Here is a 21,297-nt window from a genome sequence, read left to right as displayed (position 1 = left end):
TTTGTATACTCGAATTCAGCTGCAAAACAAAAGGTCAGCCAAATTAATCGCAGCGACTGTTGTGTTTATTTTTAGTATCTAATTGGTAAGTGTTGTAATTTTTAATTCTCAACACGTAATTTTGCATTTTTGTCATCAGTTATTTGATAGAGGTGTCCTAATTTTTTGCCGCAAAACTATTTTGTTTTGGTGATACTTTCATCACCTGACCTTATCAAAACAGTCTCGTTAAAATAACGGACCATCAAAGCCGAAATATTCAGTGCCAACAAATTAATATTCCGTTGTGTTAGAAACGTTTTGTCGATTAAATTCAATTTTCAAAATGGCGAGTACAAATAAATGTATTCTCAAAATTGTAGATAATATTTATTGTTTATACTTTGTCGTCGTTGTACAAGATGCTGTCAATAGCGTTCAGAATCGCAATTTTGAGCCCATTTTTCTGCTTCCCGTTCATTTTGCGAATATCGGGCAACAAACTTTTAAAAAAATTCAACTCTGATTCATCAATATTATCGTCAACCCTTTTTCTTTTGCAGCATTCGTATTCACCATTCGTTTCCCACTGACGTTTGCAACTAGTATTTTCTTCACTAATTTGCGTCTCGTCGTTATCTTCATTTAAGTTAACACTCGGTTCTAGTTTTGAATTTGATTCGTCCTCGTCAATCGGTTCAGTCTTACCGACAGGTTCCAAATCTTGATCTTCATAGTGCAAAATCGTGTTTTCGTCAGAACAAGAGTCACTTAATACCTGTCGCGTATCTGAAAGCCGTTCCGTTAGGTATGAAATTGTTGAAAGACATGATTACCCACTAGGTCTACAAAATGGCAAAAGAAATTTTAAATGTTTTGCGAGGTAGTAGGTCCTGGTAATTCTACAGTTTTGCGAGGACACTTGTCTCAAGTACCGTGTGTAGCACGACCTAATGTTTTTCCATTTCAGTTTACACGCAGCAACTAAAACACATCGTAAATAAATCGTCCAAACAACTTTTATTTTTACCGTCTTCACGCAGTTCGGTCGCGATTTTTCGCCAGATCTCGTCCTGCACTTGAAAATTTGTGTATCCTTCTGAGGTGTTATCGTAGAGGAATCTGTGCTTCCCGACTAATTCTACAAGTTTTTCGTTGAAATTATTTCCACCGTCGAACATCCTAGCTTGCATATTTCGCAACAATTTTTTTAGATCCGAGACTCGATTTCGGAGCGAGTTTTTGTTGTCGAAGCTGGCTCACAAACTGCGGACACGAAATCAAAACACTTTTTCTCTAAAGTATCGAACGACAAAATGAGTGCGTGTCGTTTGTGAGGTCGACGACATGTCGCTCTAGCAACCGATTGGTCGACGACTAGGAACAATGTCCGCAGCAGCAATGCAGTAGTCTTCAAACTTGAATTTGTGATCAGAAAATTTCCATTTCTAGGCCATCTTTCCAGTATACGATTAATACGTTACTTGGTACAAATTTATTTGCACTTTTTAATGATTCCTGGAGAGTTGATAATTGGTTTCTCATTTCTGGCGATATTTTAATGTTTATAAATTTCATTAAATCCATAAACTGCTGTTAATGTTTAGGGTAACAATTTGCGACAAAATGTATCGTAATTCGTAATGTTTGAGTTGATTCCACGTTAGGTGTCATTTTCATTTGAGTAATAAATCACCATTTTAAAAGTTTATTATGCCGCCAGTGCTTTGATACAATATTTTAAGAAACATTAAAGTTTTCAGTTAATAAAAATTCCCCCCAGTAGAAGGTCTTTAGGACCTTTTGTTGAAATTAACCAAAAATACAAATTTTTAATTTTAAATGTCACCAGGTGTCGACAATTATTATTTTGTTTATTTATTATGTATAAAAAAATCACATTTGATGCAATAAAAATTTGAAGATTTGAAATAAGATATTGACAACAAGACCCCAAGAAAAAAATGTATTTGCTTTTGTTGAAAGAAGAAGAGTAGTGGACTTTTGTGATAATCCTAATAATTGATATTTGGTTTTTATTTCTGGCGATCTTTTAATCTTTATATATCTCATAAATTCTATAAAATGCCGTCGATATTTTTAGTGCAACAATTTGTAACAAAATGTATCGTAACGTTTGAGGGATTGGGTCACCACTCATTTTTAGCTCGTAGAATATTTTTGTAGCAAATATTTGTAAGAAAAGTAAATCAGTTGATCCCACATTGTGTTTCATTTTTATTTAAGCAATAAATCACCATTTTAGAAGTTTTCATATTATGCCTTCAGTGCCTTGACAAAATGTTTTAAGAAACATTATAAATTTAGTATATAAATAAAAATTCCGCTCCCAATTAACGTCTTGAAGGGATATCGTTGAAATTAATCAAAAATACAAATTTATGACAATTATTTTATTCACTTATTATAAAAAATTTACATTTGATGCAATAAAAATTCGAAGATTTGAGATAAAAGATTGACAAACCAAAGCCCAAGAAGAAAATTTATTCTGCAAAAATACCTGGTACGAGATTCGGACAAATGCAGATTTATTGATTGCCAGGTATGACCTAAAAAAATCGACGTGTTTGTGGTGTTCTTAAAAAAACATGTCAACCCTACACCCTACTTTGTAAAGTCATTGACCAATTGAAAATATTGATCTACCCTGTATTATACAATTAGGCGCACCCTATCGGTGACGTACGGAACTCGATTCCCCCACCAAAAAGTCCGTCGCGGCGCCTGAAAATCGACGTTGTAGTACTACCCTACATGTAGTATTCGCTATCATGTTAAATATAAAATTTTTATTTGTCTGTTTATAGAAATTATGTATTTTTTTATCGAAATGTTTATTATGCACGCTACCTAGTGGACGACATAGAAAAACTAAAGTGATGCGATGCGAAAGTGTTATTAATGATAAAAATGTAAAATAACAAGGTGGCTCTTGTCATTAAACAATCAGGTAAACTGTTTAAATTGTAACTGCAAATGTCACTTAGGGCTGCTGTTTTTTTTTCCGATTAACAAGATGGTGAGGTAGATTTACCTAGTTTTCAATCAGAACAAATCGATTATTGATTTTATTAATAGTTTCATTCAAAAACTACCACCTACTTACCTAGTTATTATATCTACTGGTGTAGTCCGTCACGACGTGTAGCTTTATATCTCCGAAATGATTATGTGTTGGTAATGAATGTAAATTTTAGTCATGTTTCGGCGTTAATCCTGAAGACACGACGCTACCTTGTACTCAATCCATTTGTTGCTTGCCAGTAAAACCCAGTAGTATTCAACATGTCGGTACCTGGAAGTACCTCTGGTGTAACTAATCGACGTCAGAAGCGCATGGGACCTGCACCCTTCGCCTCTTTTGAGGACCTCTCTGACGAGGTGAGATCCCGTGTACGTATCACCAAGTAGCTTAGCCCTCGGCCCCTCACACCCCCGAAGCATGCGACCCCCGCTTTTCGCAAATTTCTCCACCGTCTCGCCCCACCGTTCACTATTAATTCGAACGTTTTGCAGCTAGAGAGTCCCGAGGACAAGAATCCAGCCGGTTCAGTAGTACGGCTTCCAGGTATCCGCGAAGACGCCACTCCTACACCCAGTAATACTCCGGCACCAATCGATCATCCCGAATTCATCTACACCGGGATAAGTTTAGTGGGCGCAGCGACAGCGTCGAACGCTGTGATGTCGTCGCTACCGAGTCCCCAAACTGCGACCAGGTTGACTCTGCAAACACCAAACACTCCAAGGATTGACATTTCGAGAGCCAGCAGCTCCTCTCACCACGACAGCAGAGACAGCACGCCCGAACGCGAACTGTTCGAGAGCCACGATCCCTCGACGGCCAAATTAGGTTTAGGTTTTCGCGAAGAAGGTGCGCTAGACCTACGGTCGTCCACCGAAGAATTAGACTTTCAAGATCCGCAAGAAGCGAAGAGAAAAGGTAAAACACGTCCACAATCACCATCATGCTTGCACGATGAATCACACCATCAAAGAAAAGATTCACAAAGTTCCGAAATCGGTTTACTCTGTATATCCGGTAGAACCTCACGTTTGTCCAGTATCGGAAGTCAAGGCTCAGGACACAGCCGTTTGTCTAACGCTAGTCATCTTTCTGTTATATCAGGCCAATCTGGGCTGTCGAGATCACCGTCACCACATAAAATGTTATTAGAAACGTCTTTTTGCGGGACGAAACCGCCCGGGAACGCGCCCTCGGCAAACGCTGAACAAACAGGGACCAAAATAGAGTCTGAAGTACTTGAGAAAGTATTACTTGCGAGAAAGCAGGACCCAACGCAAGCAGTTTTAGCTGAAGGCATATCCGTCGGTGAGAAATTACCACCGGAAAAACCTGCTAGGAGATTAGAAAAACGTGTACAAAGTGTTAAAAGTGATATTACCATTAAAGTAGATGAACCGCAAACATGCGTTAGCAATAATACACCCAATATACCTAGAAAAATCTTGGCGAAAAGCGGTGTAGAATACATATACATACCTCTAAAAGGTCCCCTGCCTGTAGATACCGAAGCCGAACAAAGTACCGGTAAGCCGAAAGTTCGTGAAGTCAAATCGGCAACAATACAATCCAAAACTAACCAAGTCTCCACGAAACCCAAATCCAAATCAGCAACTCCCTCGCCCGTCACTGTCAAAAAAGAGGAACAGCCTAAGTATATAAGAATCAAATTGAAACCTGACTACATGTACAGCCAAGAAGATGCAGCTCCTCCTGATAACATGCAAAAACCCGACACTTTAGATTTAGGTCGACAGACATCACAGAAGGTTTCCGAAGTAGTCGCTGTACAAAAAGAAGAACCTCCCAAGATAGAACAAGGTATAAGTCTTTCAAGCACGCCTAGTGCGAGCCCAAAGTTACCGAGACAAACTTTTTTAAAGGATAGTATCGGTAGTAAAACACCATCACCGTCGTTATCCCGCAAGAGTTCATTTGCTTCCCTCTTTCGAAGTAAAGAGACGATAATCAGCCCGGAATCTCCGACCGTACCGGGGTGCAGAAGGAAAAACACCATCACGGGTATCTTGAGAGAAGCTAGTGATAGTCTGAGGGAGCGTAGCAGAAGTCGTTCTAAGAGTCGCGACAGAGACAAATCGGCAACTTTGTCGGCGGCACCGTCTTCAACAGAAAGTATAGATAGCAAAAATAAACAGAAATCAGTATTTTCCAGATTCAAATCAAAGAAAGGCGAGAACAAGACAAAAGTAGAACACGAAAGTACAAGCTCCAGTGAAGTTCTGCCAAGTATCGAGGGTATTGCCAAAGTAGAATTTAAATTTAACGATAGTTCTGTGAAGAAGAAATATTACGAGACTCCATTGGAGGGCGACAGTATTCGTATACCCTTGCACTCACCTACGCATTACGAAGATCACAGTATTTTACAAGATTTAAAGACTTCCAGTCAAGATTCGCAAGAAACCGTCATAGAGGTTTGTAGGAACGTCGAAGCTGTCGTAGAATCGGTACCAAAAGACGTAGAAAGCAATACAAATAAGGTGCACAGTTCCAAACCTGAATTAACCAAAAGACAAAGTAGTACAAGTAGTGACAACGTAGTGTTCTCAACGAAACTAGGAAGTAATAATGAAATATTTTCCACAAAGTTACCTAAAGACAAACAGACGAAAAGCAATGAAGTGGTGAAACCTGTTGAAACAACAATGAATCGTGAAAGAATTGTTGTTTGCCAGAACGAAATAAACGACAAGACGAGTGAAAAGAAAGCGCCGGCAGAGGTGAATCACGAAAGCAAGGCTAAGGCGGAAGCGAGCAACAGAACTTCGACTGTCAGTTCCACGCTCGAGGATGATCGCTACTCGTCGGAGTCGGAGCGGGATCTGGACGTGGACTTTCCGAAAAACAAGAGATCTGACCTCGACTTGAAGTTGGATCTGGAGTGCGTGGAACCCGAGCGGAAGGGTCTCGTGTTGCAGCAGGACTCTTACGAAGACGAACTGCCCTACATACCGACGACGCTCCCTCAAGAGCGCTCCGCCGCCGTTCCGATAGTCCCGATAAAACAACGATCCACCTTCGAGATGAAAACTTACCCGATCGAAAGACCGCGCTCGACGACTCCGATCAACCCGAGCTGCCTCGAGGAGTACTGCGAAGAGGTGATGGGGACCTTCAACACGGAAACCGTAACCAAAACGATAGAAAAGCTGAAGATCTCGCTGCCGCGCCACGACTCCATCGACAAGACGGTGAAGTCGCCGCGCAAACCCGGCAACACGAATTGGTTCGAGTTCGCCGAAAAGGGGATCAGCACGTCCGGGCGGCGCTCGTCGTTGACGCAAGAGAGCGACACGCCGCCGCCGCTGCCGCCCAAAGGTATCCAAAAGGAGTGGATCAATTTCGAGGAGATACCCGAACGGCGGAAACCGCCCAAGAGGATACAGACGTTGCCGTCTAGAGGACATATCGACGTTGCCGACTCCGTCTTGCAGGATAATGTCGTGTACAATTACGTGAATCCGGAAGAGTGCAAATGCGAGTGCCACGAGATCACCGCCAGAGAACGAGAGAAGAGGGAGAAGAGTAACGGGGGAGTGCAGGAAGACGAACTGCCCTTGCTCGAGGACGACGACGACAAAGTTGCAACAGACTCTACCACTGATCGACTCAAATTAGACGTAGCTATCGCCGATCGTAGAAGCGTAGTGAGGTGAGTCGCGTTTTGTTTTGTTTTTTAGTAGGTTTTCAGGATGTTTTTGTTGTTGTGTTTTTATTCGTATTTCCCTTTTCAGCGATTCTTCAATAGATTTAAGTACAACTGTTGAACCTCCGGAAGCCAACGGTGGTGTGGATTTAAAACTCCGAACTCCATTTACCAGTGATCTAGGAATGTCAAGCAACAGATCAAGCATCGTATCCCAGGTAAGTGAAAAATATTTTTTTTGTGCAACCGTACGCGAAACGAGCACTTCGCGTACCTAAAACAGGCCGCGAAATTCAATTTCCCGGCCGTTGCTTTTAGCGACGGCCGTTAAAGTAAACGTCATTTTAATATTTGATACAAATCAGAGTTTCCATGTAAGAAACTGCAGATTTTATAATACGTACTTTTTAACTCTACACGAAACTGAAACATCACTTTCACTACAATTCTCCTCCGACATTTTTATAAAACATAATTACGAATTTTCGGTTGCACAAAAAGTGTTGTGTACACCTTGGCCGCGAAATCCTTTAGCGTCCTCGAGATTGTCCTGTCTCGGCCGCGAGCGGCCTCGGCGACAGTTTTTCTCTCGGTACGTTAAAGAATGATTTCGCGGCCGTGATATTCAAATAAAACTATTTCAAACGCTTTGATTGTTTGGATTGTTGCAGGATGAAGCCGAATCACCGGATTCCGGATCGCCAAATGCCTTTCCCAAAACTTTTAAACCTTACTAGGATAATAAAGAGATTAGTTATAGTTTTTCGTATTTTGTTTAAAAAATCATTTCCGATGATGCAAGCAGTTCATGTTATATATGAAGTATAAGGAGAAAAAAGAAGAAAAAAAATAGTGACCTTTTATTGAAATTTTTGATGTTACCATTAGAAATACCTAATAACGAATTTCAACATGGCGCCCGAATCCGTAAACAATAACAAGCCTTTGTATGTGTGTACGTAGGCCTATCTCTTGTCCAAATGTTACCAAACTGTTATTTATTGTAATTCTTGTTACCTTCTTGGATAGCTTCGATATTATTGTTATCAATCATCTTGTTTCCAAATATCACCGTGGTTTTTCTATATTTATAACCGAGCGATGTACTTACCTATGCAATCACACCGGAAATCAACAGTAATACATTTTTTTATACCAATTCCGATATCGATGAATCAAACGTAATAACTAGTTATATTTTTTCGTTACATTATTAATCGTGTTGAATACAATACTACAATATTTTGCTTGTTTATAAATAATGTTGATAATTATTAAGTCACGAAATACTATTGTACAGTAATGTTCAGTAATAAAATATCCGTGTTTAAGCACATTCTTATTAACGCTATCGTTCCTTTCCTTGAATTAAAATTGACCAACCACCACAACTCTCACTATTTTTATTTAAAATAAACTTGTGTAAATACTTACAGAGAACCATATAAACAGTTCTTTGCAATGTCATTTTTGCACAATTTGGAAATATCTTAATCTTTTATGCGTCATTCTACGTAATTATTACACATTATATCACATTAGAAAAACCAAATGGGTAATTTGCAGGACTTATAAAAAAAACAATTACATTCAATTTTGTGATAAAAGTGGTTTAGCATTATAAAACAATAAAAAGTTCCAACTGCTTTTTAAATACTTAATTTTGTCATAACTCTAAGATTCACTGATCGCGTTGAATGTAACGTGCGAAAGACAGTTCTTAGATGTACAGGGTTATTCTAAATGATTGTAGTCGAAGTAGGCGTGAAAACTGAATGTAAAATTTATGGTTGCCGCTCCACATAAAAAAATCATCAAAATGATGTGTTAAATTGGGTGCAAAACAACTCAATATTTTTAAAAGTGATTGGAGAACAACTCAATATTTCTGGATTCAATCGTTAATTTAACAAAAATAAATAAAATCCTCATCTCCGCACTTTTCACCTAAAAAATGACAGTGACAGGGACACAACTGACAGTTCACATGAAAGCGGCAAAAACGTAATAACATGGGCATGGCCTACTTCGACTACAATCATTTAGAATAACCCTGTAGATAGTTATTAAAGAAATGTATTTGCTAGCTTTGAAAATAATCAAACAATTGTAATTGTAAGTCAACAGCGATTGTATTCGCATTTCTTATTCACTGTTATCTTTTTTTGTCCGTTAGTAGGAAGGATGATTGGGGAAATATTTTATCAGTATACGCGCAAAAATAAATAATATATTTGCTGATCACTGACGGTGAAAAGTGCTGAATCACGAGGGCGAGAATAAAATCGCGTTATCGGTTTTTGCAGATTTTATTGAAAACTTAAAAAATACATCAATGGATTTTGGATTTTATAATTTCCAGGGCTTTTTTCAAGTGCATCGTGCACAGCTCTAGCGGCGTCAGTCCATCTCTATTTTTTGAGTCCAAGTCCCCTCCATTTTGTACCAACAACTTTGCAACGTCTTGTCGGTCTTCTTCGCACGCCAAATGGAGAGCGGTGCAGCCGTAAACATCCCGTGCGTTCACGTTCAGAAGCCCCCCGTTTTCAATCAACAATCTGACTATTTCCAAATTGCCTTTGGAAGCTGCGCGGTGTAACGGAGTAGCACCCCGCTTGTCGCATATGTTAATGTTGGCTTTATATTCGAGAAGTTTTAGGCAAATCTGGGAAAAATATGTGAAAAGGGTTGATCTTCAAAAAGTTGGTTGGCATACCGATAACCAGCCTTTTGAAGCTGCATACTGTAAAGCTGAGTGACCCTCGCACGATTGGTGATTAACGTTCGCCCCCTTTTCTAGCAAAAGGTTGACAATTTCTGCGTGACCTGCAGAACTTGCCAAGATTAAAGGTGTCGTGTCAGTGTCGTCTCTGGGGTCTATGGGTGAACCCAGTTCGACCAACAACGTTGCTAATTTAAAACTACCACCAACAGAACACCAATGCAGTAAAATTCTGTCGTTCTATAAAGTTTATAAAATTATGGGTCTTGATTGAGGTATAAAAAATAAAAATTTACTTACTTCGTCGACTTTTGATAATAACGATGGATCCTCTTCCAGTCTGTTTTTAATCAAGTCAAAATCACCTTTGTGTGCTGACTCGAAAATTGTATTTTGTCTTGCCATTATTTCATTAATTATTTGTGACGTAGACGAGCAAAACTGAATTTTCAAATCTGTTGCCGATTTAACCAACTGGGGAGAAATAACCTAAATATTATTTTCAACACTGCTACCTCTGCTGCTACCAAATTATTTATTTAGAAATATATTTCACTCTATTTTTTAAACAGAAAACTTATAAATCGTTCCTTACAAGTGTTTAAATCACAACAATTTCACTTCTTCACACCAAATGAAACTGAAAGAGACTGATGATCGAATGACTTGACAGGGGACATTATACCTACGAATAACAAACAAAGAACTACATAACGGGTCGTTGTACCTAATAGCACTGTGCGCTTGCGTAGGTAACTACATAAAAACTAAAACGCTACGAAACTTGCCATTTGTGTGAGGTTATGTGTGTTTAGGAACATAACCTAATTTGAAAAAAACGTGTATTCGAGTTTGTAATAAAAATGACAAACGAAATCGTCCAGAAAAATAAGAAAAACAGGCATAGGTATAATAAACAATCAAGGCTAGTTTCGTTTGAAGAGGAAGTTGTTCCCAAGAATGCTGCAGAACAAATTCTTCTCAAAGAAACTCCAGTAAATGTGGATGATAAAAGTAAGAAGAAAAAGAAGAAGGGGATAGATACGTCTGTGGACGCACATGAAGAAACTGTTGATGAAGTAGCAAATATGCATGAGGTTTGTGAAAATTCCAAGTCTAAGAAGAAAAAGAAGAAGAAAACGAAAATTGAGCAGTCTGAAGGTAGCATGGAGGAATCAATAGAGCCCAAAAGTGAGGAATCCAAGAGAGAACATAAACAAAAAAGAAGTGCCTCACAAATAACTAGAAATGAAGAGACTGAGTCTGTATCTGAAAATGTGGAAATAGGTGATGGGCAAGATTACAAACCTAAGAAAAAGAAGAAGAAAAACCATGATAAGCAACCTGAAAGCGACGAAAATGGTTTGCCACCAACTAATACTGCAGAGAAAAAAAAAGAAGAATCCATAAGAGCACAAAAACGGAAAAAACATGTCAAACTCCTGGAAGAAAAAAAGGTGAAGAAGGAGCTGCATTCACAACAGGAATCTTTGAATTATTTGTCTAAATGGAAGCACACTCGGGACGAGTGGAAATTCGAAAAATTGCGCCAAATTTGGTTGCTGCACAATTTATATGATTCAGATAAAATTCCGCAAGAATTTTGGGAAACGCTGTTGGAGTACTTTAATAACGCGCAAGGGAAAGTCAGAGACACTTTGTTAAAGGAAGCAGTGAAGATTGTGGAAGAAAATTCAGAAGATACTGAAAATAGTTGTAAAGTTGAGAGAGCTAGAGATATTATACAGAACTTACAAGAGTAATGTATTTGATAATTTCTAAATAAAGATTGATTTCACTTTTCCCGAAATGCTTTCCTATTTACTTAAATATATCGTAATAAATCACATTCTTAAGCTTTAAAAATGATGCAGCATGAGTTCAAAAAGTAATGTAAATAAAATAAGTCCCGGTGACGTCATTGTGAGATTGTGACGTCTTTTTCATGATCATAACCTAATTTTGTACACAATAATAAAACAGTTCAAGTATTTACTATCTACAACCAGAGAATACAAACGATTGGTGTATTTAGTGATACATTTGGATATATAAATCATTACTAAACGTATGCTTTTCATAAGGAATAAAAATGTACAATAAGTTAAGTGCAAATAGTAAAAAAAGGAATATCAGTTTTGAGGATGAACCTCCTGAAAAAAAATTGATTTCTGATGGTGATATTTTTATTAAACAGTTAGCAGAACAACAAAGAAATACGAATATTAACTTGGAGGAGTAAGTGTTTGAAAACTAGGTCATGATTATTTAGTGCAGATTTTGTGAATTTTTAGGCAGTTGTCTTCAAAAAATCGCTTTTATAAATCAACAGAATTAATATCTTTAACAAATTACACATCTGGGGCAAATAGTCTGGAAGAGTTTAGTTTTGTGATAAAACATTCTAATGATGTGGAAAAATTAAAGTCTCATGGATTACATGACAAAGATATTGAACTGATCTTTGACTATAAAAATGGAATGGAACATGTAAGAAATAAGCACAAAAACATGAACATTGATGTACTGAAAAAACGTCTTGGAGAAATTTTTGAAAAAATTAATAGGACAGATGGTGATGATAAGAAGTAAGTGTATGTGTTTTATTTGTTAGAATGTATTAATGAGTTTTTTTTAGGGAAGTTGTCCCACATGACCGACTTAAAACTGAATTGATTTTATCTGCAAAACCAGCTAGTGTAGAGACAAGATTATTAAAGTTTGCCTTGCAGAATAAACAGACATGTAAAGAACAGTTACCACATCCGATGGACCAAATTAAACTGTTAGAAGAGCAGTTCACAAGTGATCAGTCCCCTGTTAATATAAAAAAAATTAGAAGGAAAGCAAGATGTTTAACAAAACAGATAGAAGCAGCTAGCAGCAGTGCAAAGCAAGAACCTGCTGTGAACAAGTCAACAAGTAATAATGATATTTTTAATTGGAACTCAAAATGGGATAAAAAAGAGTCAGAAGATAACAGTTATATTCTCACAGAGAAAAAAACGTTTACATGCAAACCACAAAATTATTACACAATCAAAGATGGCAAAATTATTAAAATAAATCATACAGAAAGGGATAAAGAAGTTACCAAAAATAAATTGTCTGTGGAAGAAATTAAACTAATACCAAAATTTAGTAATTATGTAAAAGGGACACCTTCAAAAATCCTATTCCTAAAAAATTTGAAAAGTGGAGTAACAGAAGATGACATTCGAAATGTTTTTGGAGAATTCTTAGACAAAATTTTGTCTGTAAGGATTATGAAGGGTAAAATGAGAGGTCAAGCTTTTGTTGATGTTGTAGGTAAGTGTAAAAACAAAAGTGGGAAGCATTATTATGATTTTTTAATCTCTAGATGAGGAGTCAGCTGAAAATATCTTGAACCAATGTAGTGGAATAATTTTGAAAAACAAGCCTGTAATAATTCAGTTTGGGAAGTCAAAATGAACAAAAAGTTACCATGACGTAATAGTATTTTACAGTAGAAGTCCGTTAGGATAGCCTTTACTGCCGAGCCAGAAATTTTGTGAGACGAGCTCGCAGAGCGAGTCGAATAATACTGGCAAGGCTGTAAAGGCCCTAACGGACGTGTATTGTACAATAGTTTTTGTAATATCTCTACGATTCGTTCACAATTATCTTTTTGAAATACATTTTTTTCAACGCCGTCGAAAAAACCGAATGATTAATAAGTGTGCGGACGACGTCGTCATGTCGACCGTTGTTTGTGAAAAAAAATTGTTTCAATGTTGTTTGTCAGATTTGTTCAACGCTTAACTTTCCGTTGAAAATAAGTGAATGAAATCAATAAAAAACCGCAATCAAGATATTCCCGATGTCCTGAAGTGAGGTCACCGTTATTGCCTGCAAAATCGCGCTTGTGTTAGTGAAGCATCATCTTCGATCTTGCCCCATTTGCTGCTGTTTGCCAGATTTGTTCAACACTTAACTTTCCGTTGAAAATAAACTACTGAAATCAATAAAAAATCGCGATCAAGATATTCCCGATGTCCGGATGGCCGCAGAGCAAGTGAGGTCATCGTATTCCCTGCAAAATCGCGCTTGTGTCGGTGTTAAAATTCTGAAGCATCATCTTCGATCTCGTCTACAGCTGCTAGTGACTTACGGATTTCGATTAATTCAAGGTGTGTCCCATAACATTAAACATTAATTATTGTACCAATTGTAAAAAAGTTGAAAAATAAAGTTTAGATCTACGTTGCTATAGTTATTTGGTCATTCATAACGGCCGCTGCCGCTCATAACGGACACCCTTAACGGACTCCGGCCGTTATGAGGTTGTTTACATGGTGACAAACAGTCTGGATATCGACCTTTAACAACTAGATATTACAAAAATATTTATATATCATTAGTCATTACATTCATCTATGCCGTTGAAATTATAAGTAATAAATTGTACATATGAATTAGTTTTTTCTTGTTGTTTTTGCCAAGGGCAGTGATTTCCTTCCAAAAAATTATTTCCGTCCTTACATTGTAAGTTATGTCATCATTGCCCCTTGCTTTTTACTTATTCTTTCAGTTTGCCGTCCACAATTAACCAGTCTGCGACCGTCGCTGATGATCAGCTAACCTCTTTGATTAGGGAGTGGGAAAAGTTGTTTAAATCATCGACGTTAAATAATTTATTTTAAGTTTGAAGTGCTGTGTGTTGTAAACAAAGCCCCAACACCACGTTACGAGTGGTCACTTCAGGTGGACAAACGGTGAAATCTTCTCCAGGTAAAGTTACTCTAATTTCTATAAGAAGACAAAAACGAAAGAACACCAAACTCATGGAGAAAATAAAGTAGCTTCAGTTACAAGAAACTTGAAAATATTTGTCCAAGTCGAAGCAGTCGGAATATTTATCGCGCGTAGAAAAAATATTTACTTTGTGCAACCGTACGCGAAATTCAATTTCGCGGCCGTTGCTTCTAACGACGGCCGTTAAAAAAGTAAACGTCATTTTAATTAACTATTAACTACACGAAACTGAAACATCACTTTCACTACAATTCTCTTCCGATATTTTTACGATTGTTGACAGAATGAATTGTTTTATCTACCGGGTGATCAAAAAGGACAGTTTAAGTTGGCAGTACAATTAAGAAAATTTTTTAATTCGGTTATTTATAACACTGCAACCGGATATGTTTTGTTGGTTTATTTGACAACTATCTGATGTAGGTATAGCATTAACAACGACAAGCCATCAACAACCGAAAGTTACTCCTGTTATACGATTTAAAATACAATTCAGTGTTACCAACTTAAACAGTCCTTCTTGATGTCATTTCCATCGCGACAAAAAAGCCGAATTTATATGTATCAAGCGATCAAATTAATTTGTCCATGGATTTGAATTCGTATGTCTTTTGGTGCCGTGTTAATTGGAGCGTGGAGTTTAAGTAAAGACATACGATTTCGCTTTCATGGATAACTCGATTACAAATTAATTTGATCGCTCGATATTTATTGCAATGTTGCATGCGACATTCTGTAACATCATCGAGATTGTCCTGTCTCGCCGCAAGCGGCCTCGACAAATTTTCTCTCGATACGTTAAAGAATGATTTCGCGGCCTTGTTATACAAACTAATTATACTCTACCTATTACCCACTCGGACGATTGTGGCATTAGAGGCTGGTTAAATAATAATAATTTTGTTTATCAGATTTGGGATATTGAAACAAAACAACCTTTCTACTATCATCTCATATTTTATTGCAAAAATTATAAAATAAAAAACCAAGTGTTCAGATGTGAAATAAAAAATAATCGAAAAAATAAATTCCTATTCACTTTCCTTCTTCTCTTTTTCATTGTTGTGAGTATCTGCATTAGAATCTGCAATCACACAATTACGTAATAAACATCATGTCCGTGTCAGCCAGTAAATCACCTTGTTTTTCTTCAGCCGCCCTTTGATGGGCCGCATCCTCGGCACTCGGCTGCACGCGCTCCGCTTCAGCTGGGGCGGGTCCTCCGTACATCGGGGGCGGTCCGTGTCCATCCGGGTTGGGCGGTAGAGGTTGTCCATCCGGAACAGGTCCGTGCGGCGGATACAAATGGGGCCTGTTCATGTGCGGATACTGCGGGTAGGGCTGGTGGTAGTACGTATGGGGAGGATACTGCGGAGAGTACGGTTGGTGATAACCTTGCTGTTGCGGATATCCGTACGCCGGGTGAGGAGGACGCGGAGGCAACGGAACAGTTTGAGGATTGTTTTGGGGGTACTGTTGGTACGGCGGCACCTGTCCCGGGGGCATCATGTTCTGCTGGGACGCCCCCGGCGGAATCGCGTGGGGACCTGGCGGCATGTGCGGCGGGACCGGGTGCGACTGTGGCATATGCGGCGACGGTGCCGGATGGTGATGCATCGGGGGCTGATTGGTCGGCGGCGGGATGTTGTGCTGGGGCGGGGGCATGTGCGACTGAGGGGGGGCTTGCGGTTCGGACATTTGCGGTTGGGGAGTTTGCTCCGGGACCGGAGGAGGCGGTTTTTGTTCGGGAGTTTCTGGGATTTTGTTTTCCGGAGTGCCGTTCGACGTCGGTGGTTGGCTGACCGGGCTTGGATTGTCGTTGGGCCTCGGCGGCTTCTCGTCTTGCTCCATGGGCTGCACGAAATTGATTTCACACCGAATGAAATTAAACAGGATTACAAATGCTGCGTTAATTTTTATGTATAGGGAGCCTTTTACCTGTATGTAGTGGAGTACTAACGGCTGACATTGCAAGAAAAATGCGGTTTGCTACATGAGTTACACATGGTCACAACTAACATGTCAAAATAGGATGGTCAACATTTTAGGCTAACAGAAATTAAAGAGGGCTTCACCAACACCAAGTTAGTATCTAATAATAAACAAGACCAACACTGTTACTCTTATTATTAAGTGTATCAGTTAAAAATGTAGTAACACCTGAAAAACAATACTTACTGTGTGTGTTTGTTTTTGACAATAGTAACAAGATGCAACAAAAAAGCTAAGTAACACGAGAAAAAGAAAAAAATTGCATAGAATCAACCACAACATACTTTATTTACGATCTACTTTGTGTAAAGTCAATAATAAGTAAATAATACATGGAAGAAACTAAAATTAAAAATTATTTCGAACGATGATGGAAAACGAATGAAGAACAACTGATGATAATGATTTTGTAATTAAGTGTATTTTATACTTAAGCACTTTTTAAATGTAGATTTATAAGTAGTGAGTTCAAAGGGAAAATAAGTTCAAGGCAACAAGGTCGTTTTTAAAGCTGAAACGCACAGCGTTAAGATTTGTCATTTTCTCAACAATTGGACCCTTCAGGTAGTCAACACACAGAAACTTCTCTAATGTTCGGAATGTCCCATGTTGACTTCCGTCTCTTGAAACAGTATAATGGTGTGAAAGGGGCTCTGGTGAAACACAAAATTTACAACTCATGGTAGAGTAACAATCCTTGTTACCTTTATTGGTAACCGTTCAATGCAAGCACACTATATCCAGTACAAACAGTACTTATTCATCGTCATAAATCCCCCAAATTTTGGAAAACATTTCTAAAAATCATGTAACATCAAAACTTTAGTTAGTGACTTTTTAAATTTTTCACGTTCACTGTACAAATCAGATTTTAAGTTGAAGTTCATGCACTCGAAGAAAAAAATCAACAGTCTAGTTGTGTGATGTCTTTACGAAAAGTGCCTTTCAGCTTAAAAACTTATCTGGAATAAAATTACAAAATAAACTTTATCCGTGCACGAACAGATTTAACGATTTGTGCATAAATCGACTCGACTGTGTCTACATTGACCGCAAATCCGTTCGCATACGACTAAAGTAAGACTGATGACCATCCCATTTGCAGAAAACATTTTCAACCTTGCGTCATAGACCGCTCTCAAAATCGATACATTTAATTACTATGTTCAAGGTTAAAAATTCAGTAACGTTAACATTTACTCATAGTACCTCTGATTGGGGTTGGGTGCCATCTTGCGGCGTCGGCGACTGTTCCGGCTGCACGTTCGGCGCGCCTTCCCCCACGGTCCCGTTCTCTTCCGGCTTCGGTTTTTGTTCTTCGAGATTCTTCATCCTCTCCTTCTTCAGCATGTCGTACTGTCGCTCCACCATCTTCTGGAAGGCATCTTCGTCGACTGCAGGCTTGCAGTGCTGCACACAACATTCGCTCACTTCTGAACACGACTGGGAAAAAATCGACAAACCTTCTTCAGTTCCTCTTGGAACTGCTCGCTGCTCTCTATGAACTTCCGCTTCTTCGCCTCGAATCTTTCCTCGATCTGTTGCAGTTCCGCTTCGAGTTTTTTCTGGTGCATCGTCAGCGACTGCACCTGACGCTTCAGGACTTGCATCCGGCCCGTTGTCACGACGGATCGCACGTCGGGGACCACCGTGTCCGAAAAAATCTCGTTGATTAGGCGGTGGTTTCGCAAGAAACGAGCGTACGCCACGTGCTTCACCGAATAACCCTCGTCTTGATCTGCAAGCGTAATGGTAAATGCGAGATGACGAGGAACAATTATTTTTGCACTCCTCGGAGTAAAAAAACTGCAGCAATCACTTTTTTCAAAGACTAAAGCGTCATTAATACTCCCGAAGAATTAAAAATGATTGAAATTTCTAAGAGACTAAAGAAATAAACAATGTGTCGCCATGACAACGCAACTGTCCAATCAAAGAAAACGTCAAATTGCACCCCCCAAACAAACACTTCATATTGCTCTTTTTCCGGATTTTGTGGGTAAAAACTCTTCGTGACCTCTATCTGTATCAAACCACCTTTCAAATGCACTCATTTCCTCCACTTATTATTATTTACATTTACAATTCAAAATGGCGAACCCTTCGATGGATCTTGTTGACAGCGTTGCTATGGTAAATTTCCACAGCATTCGCCGTTGATAGTTCAAATTATTTTCCACTGTCAAAACTACAAAACTTTACTTCTTTTCAATTAGGTACTTTGATTTAAAAGTATCCGGGAGTGCAAAAATTGCGTATACACCACGGGATTAGTGCCTTTTAATCCCTTCGTATATGTAATATACTATTATTTTACCGTCTTCGTCTTCCGCGGCCTGAATTTCGATGCGTCGATCTGCTGCTTGTTGTTTGGCAGATGAGCTGCTCCTTTCGTGAGAGTCACTCTCGTTACCTTCAATTTGTGTTAGTGTAACAACTTTTGGTATCTTCAAGGTCAACACTTACCGGTTTTGCCTCGATTCTTGGCAGCAATAAAAGCCAGATACGCCGGCGAGTTGTGATAAGTTTTCAACGACTTCTCGTATTCCAACTGCAAAAAGATTTGTTACACGTTATTCTCAGATATCTTTAACGATTACGACACTCAAAACAAACGTGAGGAGTGAACTTTGTCAGATAGTGACAATTGTTGTACCAGTTCACGACCACAGGATTAATGTTTAATCTCGAAGAAGATTGTTATGGAAACGTTCATTTTACCTTCTCGGTTTCGTATTCTTCGACGTATTCTGTTTTCTCATCTTCTGGAAGATCCCTCCACATCTGTCCTATAATTTTTCCAATTTCCCATAACTTCAAATCTGGATTTTGGGCCTTCACCGTATCCCAAACTTTTCTGCTGTACCGCATGTAGGGCATGAGAGGTTTCTCGGGTGGTTTGGGAGGTTTCGGCGTGCGGGAGTCATTCTAAAATTGATTATCAGCTATGGAAATTGTAGTCACAGTATTGAACAGGACAACACTACCCTTACCTGCCGATAATTATACTGGTAATATCTGTCTTGATTGTAATAATTGTAATTGTAATCGTAATTATAAGTATAATTGTAATTGTAACCGTAATTGTAATAGTTGTTACCGTAGCGATGCATCACGAAACGTGAATCTTTACGAAAAGCGAACAATTTCCAGATACGTAAGTGGTTATTTGTTTTAGATAAACAGAGAATTATCAACAGATAAGTCGATCGTGCCTATAAAGGAAAACACAAATATTGACTTACGGCCGAGCTCTTTCCCACTTTTTGCGGCAAAAATCCTGAATGTCCGTTCGGGGTCGTTACGAACGGGCTTGTTTCCTTCTGTAAAAATAACTGTAGGATTTATTGAGCTGTAGCACACACGCGTCGCTGTTTTATCTATCAATTAAGCTCATTGTTTTTATCTTTTTTTTTATAAAATTGTTTCAGATATTTAAAAAATTATCACATGGAGACTTACATTGGCTGCGGAACCTGATCCACCCGACGCTCTTAAACGTTCTAGAAGGAAAAACACAACCCTGTTATTTTATAGAAATATTTCAAAATTCAACATCGTGCATTAATTATCGAAAAATTGTTAAAATGGGAAATTCTACTTACCTTACTATTACATATTATTACAAAGAAAATAAAAATATACAACTTTTAAAACGAGTTAAACAATTAAAAGGAAAATACACACTTCGGTATTTAGATGAGATAATTATCATGTTAATGAGTGCAATGCTACAGAACAATAAGCACAGATAAATGAAATTAGCCGAACCTAATTAGAATCTAATACTAATGAATGTGGTGTAGGTGGATGTGATCCAGTGAAAATAAAAGTGATTTAGGACGATTCGACGAAAAGTGAAGCATAAAAACTGTTGATAATGGCGACAACAATGAAATCTTTCGAAAGAAAAAATTATCTTTTGTAATTCCAGGATGTTTACTTTCAGAAAAATAAAAGTAACTGTAGTGGCAACACTGAAAAAATTGTGGCAATATTTAAACAGCACAATTTTAAAATTTTGGAAATTACGATTTTTGTAAAATTACTGATTTTTACATTTTTGAGAGTTTTAGACGACAACTTCGCAATTCAGATAACAATTCTAAGTGAAACGACTTTTTAAAAATATCAATTAATTCCAGTTTTCCCCGTGGGTCAGATATAAGGCCGGCAACTTGATAAAAAAAAAATCTGATTTATCTTAAGCTGTCGCAGTACTTTGCAGGAGATTTTATACTTGCCCCTTTTCATCCAATCAATTGTTCAATGATTTGGTGAAAGTTTTTGGTTCGAATTGATGAGATACTGTGAGGAATGAAGCGGAAGCGCTTTTGAACGAATGTTTGAGAGGACTTAAAAGACTGTCAAATTATTGAGAAAGTGTTAATAAAACGAAGTTTGCAGTTACCTTTCAATATGTTGAAAGTCATGGGCACGCCTGCCGACAGCAAATCTGAACAACAAACACAAACAAAGCATATCATCAGCACTATTCTACAAAAAGTGTACCGTGGTTTATGGACTGAATGAACATTTCTCAATTAGAAATGCAGTGGAAGTTGTAAACCAGGGTACTATTAGGCTTAAAACCTAATGGACATGCTATTAACTTGTAACTTCAAATGCTAATAAATCGATCATTTCAACAATAATTAAAATAATAAATTAAGTAAAAAACAGCATTTTACAAAAATACTCATGCGAACGGCAAGCTTGAAAAGTATTTACTGGATTTTACTTCGACACATTATAAAAACTAGTAATTACTGGAAAATCTACAGGTCCTCGCGTAAGATAATTTAATTTATAAAATGCAAATTGTTACAATTCAGTTTGGGGTCTTACGATTTGTTTGTGGGCTAGGCATTTGCATCGCCACTTGTTTGTAATTGGCTGGAAGAGCCATTTTGTCACATAAACAGAAAAACTGATAAACACACTTAAAACTAAACCACGACTACTTTAATATCGACAAATCAGATCTACAAGATTCATATTTTGAGATTCTAGTCCACCGTTCACAGAAACATCACTGCGGTTTGGACGCTTCCATTTCTCGTCCGTCACTCGACATTAGACGACAACATCGAAAGAAATGTCACAGCGTTT

General features: G+C 38.1%; 6 protein-coding genes and 1 long non-coding RNA gene across 23 annotated transcripts; 4 read left to right on the top strand and 3 right to left on the bottom strand.

Moving 5' to 3' along the window:
- The first annotated feature begins 20 nt into the window (after positions 1-20).
- Positions 21-7,454, top strand: LOC138133979 (uncharacterized). Of its 8 annotated transcripts, none has more exons than XM_069052025.1 (5): positions 21-85; positions 3,201-3,396; positions 3,520-6,701; positions 6,784-6,913; positions 7,367-7,454. In XM_069052025.1, the coding sequence occupies exons 2-5, from the start codon at positions 3,289-3,291 to the stop codon at positions 7,430-7,432; spliced, it is 3,486 nt and encodes a 1,161-aa protein (XP_068908126.1). In that variant the 5' UTR covers positions 21-85; positions 3,201-3,288; the 3' UTR covers positions 7,433-7,454. The 8 variants fall into 8 exon arrangements, with proteins under 8 accessions (XP_068908126.1, XP_068908124.1, XP_068908123.1 ...); XM_069052023.1 differs by lacking the exon at positions 21-85 and adding an exon at positions 2,809-2,953; XM_069052022.1 differs by lacking the exon at positions 21-85 and adding an exon at positions 2,952-3,022.
- Positions 354-1,384, bottom strand: LOC138133983 (uncharacterized). The gene is made up of 3 exons (XM_069052033.1): positions 1,010-1,384; positions 820-963; positions 354-768 (listed from the first exon to the last, which is right to left on the bottom strand). Exons 1-3 carry the CDS (start codon positions 1,170-1,172, stop codon positions 377-379), a joined length of 699 nt encoding a protein of 232 aa, XP_068908134.1. The 5' UTR covers positions 1,173-1,384; the 3' UTR covers positions 354-376.
- Positions 7,455-8,985: 1,531 nt separating the features above from the next.
- On the bottom strand, positions 8,986-10,154 carry LOC138134178 (26S proteasome non-ATPase regulatory subunit 10-like). 3 transcript variants are annotated; one of them, XM_069052291.1, is made up of 4 exons: positions 10,013-10,154; positions 9,718-9,891; positions 9,412-9,657; positions 8,986-9,360 (listed from the first exon to the last, which is right to left on the bottom strand). In XM_069052291.1, exons 2-4 carry the CDS (start codon positions 9,820-9,822, stop codon positions 9,028-9,030), a joined length of 684 nt encoding a protein of 227 aa, XP_068908392.1. In that variant the 5' UTR covers positions 9,823-9,891; positions 10,013-10,154; the 3' UTR covers positions 8,986-9,027. The 3 variants fall into 3 exon arrangements, with proteins under 3 accessions (XP_068908392.1, XP_068908394.1, XP_068908393.1); XM_069052293.1 differs by having other exon boundaries at positions 9,718-9,906; positions 10,013-10,107; XM_069052292.1 differs by having other exon boundaries at positions 9,957-10,096.
- A 23-nt stretch (positions 10,155-10,177) lies between these two features.
- On the top strand, positions 10,178-11,227 carry LOC138134176 (uncharacterized protein C7orf50-like). The gene has a single exon (XM_069052290.1). The coding sequence runs from the start codon at positions 10,281-10,283 to the stop codon at positions 11,178-11,180; it is 900 nt and encodes a 299-aa protein (XP_068908391.1). The 5' UTR covers positions 10,178-10,280; the 3' UTR covers positions 11,181-11,227.
- A 126-nt stretch (positions 11,228-11,353) lies between these two features.
- Positions 11,354-13,853, top strand: LOC138134175 (RNA-binding protein 41-like). The gene is made up of 5 exons (XM_069052289.1): positions 11,354-11,655; positions 11,712-12,005; positions 12,056-12,726; positions 12,779-12,892; positions 13,782-13,853. Exons 1-4 carry the CDS (start codon positions 11,510-11,512, stop codon positions 12,868-12,870), a joined length of 1,203 nt encoding a protein of 400 aa, XP_068908390.1. The 5' UTR covers positions 11,354-11,509; the 3' UTR covers positions 12,871-12,892; positions 13,782-13,853.
- A 197-nt stretch (positions 13,854-14,050) lies between these two features.
- On the top strand, positions 14,051-21,284 carry LOC138134180 (uncharacterized). Its single transcript, XR_011160664.1, has 2 exons — positions 14,051-14,169; positions 19,617-21,284. It is a non-coding gene; the product is annotated as an uncharacterized lncRNA (long non-coding RNA).
- On the bottom strand, positions 15,131-21,175 carry Bap111 (Brahma associated protein 111kD). Of its 8 annotated transcripts, none has more exons than XM_069052279.1 (12): positions 21,034-21,175; positions 20,597-20,641; positions 19,648-19,688; positions 19,431-19,520; positions 18,907-19,113; positions 18,652-18,736; positions 18,503-18,598; positions 17,649-17,923; positions 17,395-17,595; positions 16,132-16,155; positions 15,333-16,047; positions 15,131-15,277 (listed from the first exon to the last, which is right to left on the bottom strand). In XM_069052279.1, exons 1-12 carry the CDS (start codon positions 21,092-21,094, stop codon positions 15,225-15,227), a joined length of 1,893 nt encoding a protein of 630 aa, XP_068908380.1. In that variant the 5' UTR covers positions 21,095-21,175; the 3' UTR covers positions 15,131-15,224. The 8 variants fall into 8 exon arrangements, with proteins under 8 accessions (XP_068908380.1, XP_068908382.1, XP_068908383.1 ...); XM_069052281.1 differs by having other exon boundaries at positions 17,649-17,917; XM_069052282.1 differs by having other exon boundaries at positions 19,431-19,508.
- Positions 21,285-21,297: the final 13 nt, after the last annotated feature.

This window comes from Tenebrio molitor, chromosome 6 (assembly GCF_963966145.1).
Source record: "Tenebrio molitor chromosome 6, icTenMoli1.1, whole genome shotgun sequence".
In the NCBI taxonomy this organism is placed as follows: domain Eukaryota; kingdom Metazoa; phylum Arthropoda; class Insecta; order Coleoptera; family Tenebrionidae; genus Tenebrio; species Tenebrio molitor.
This window is presented reverse-complemented; position numbering and strand designations above follow the sequence as displayed.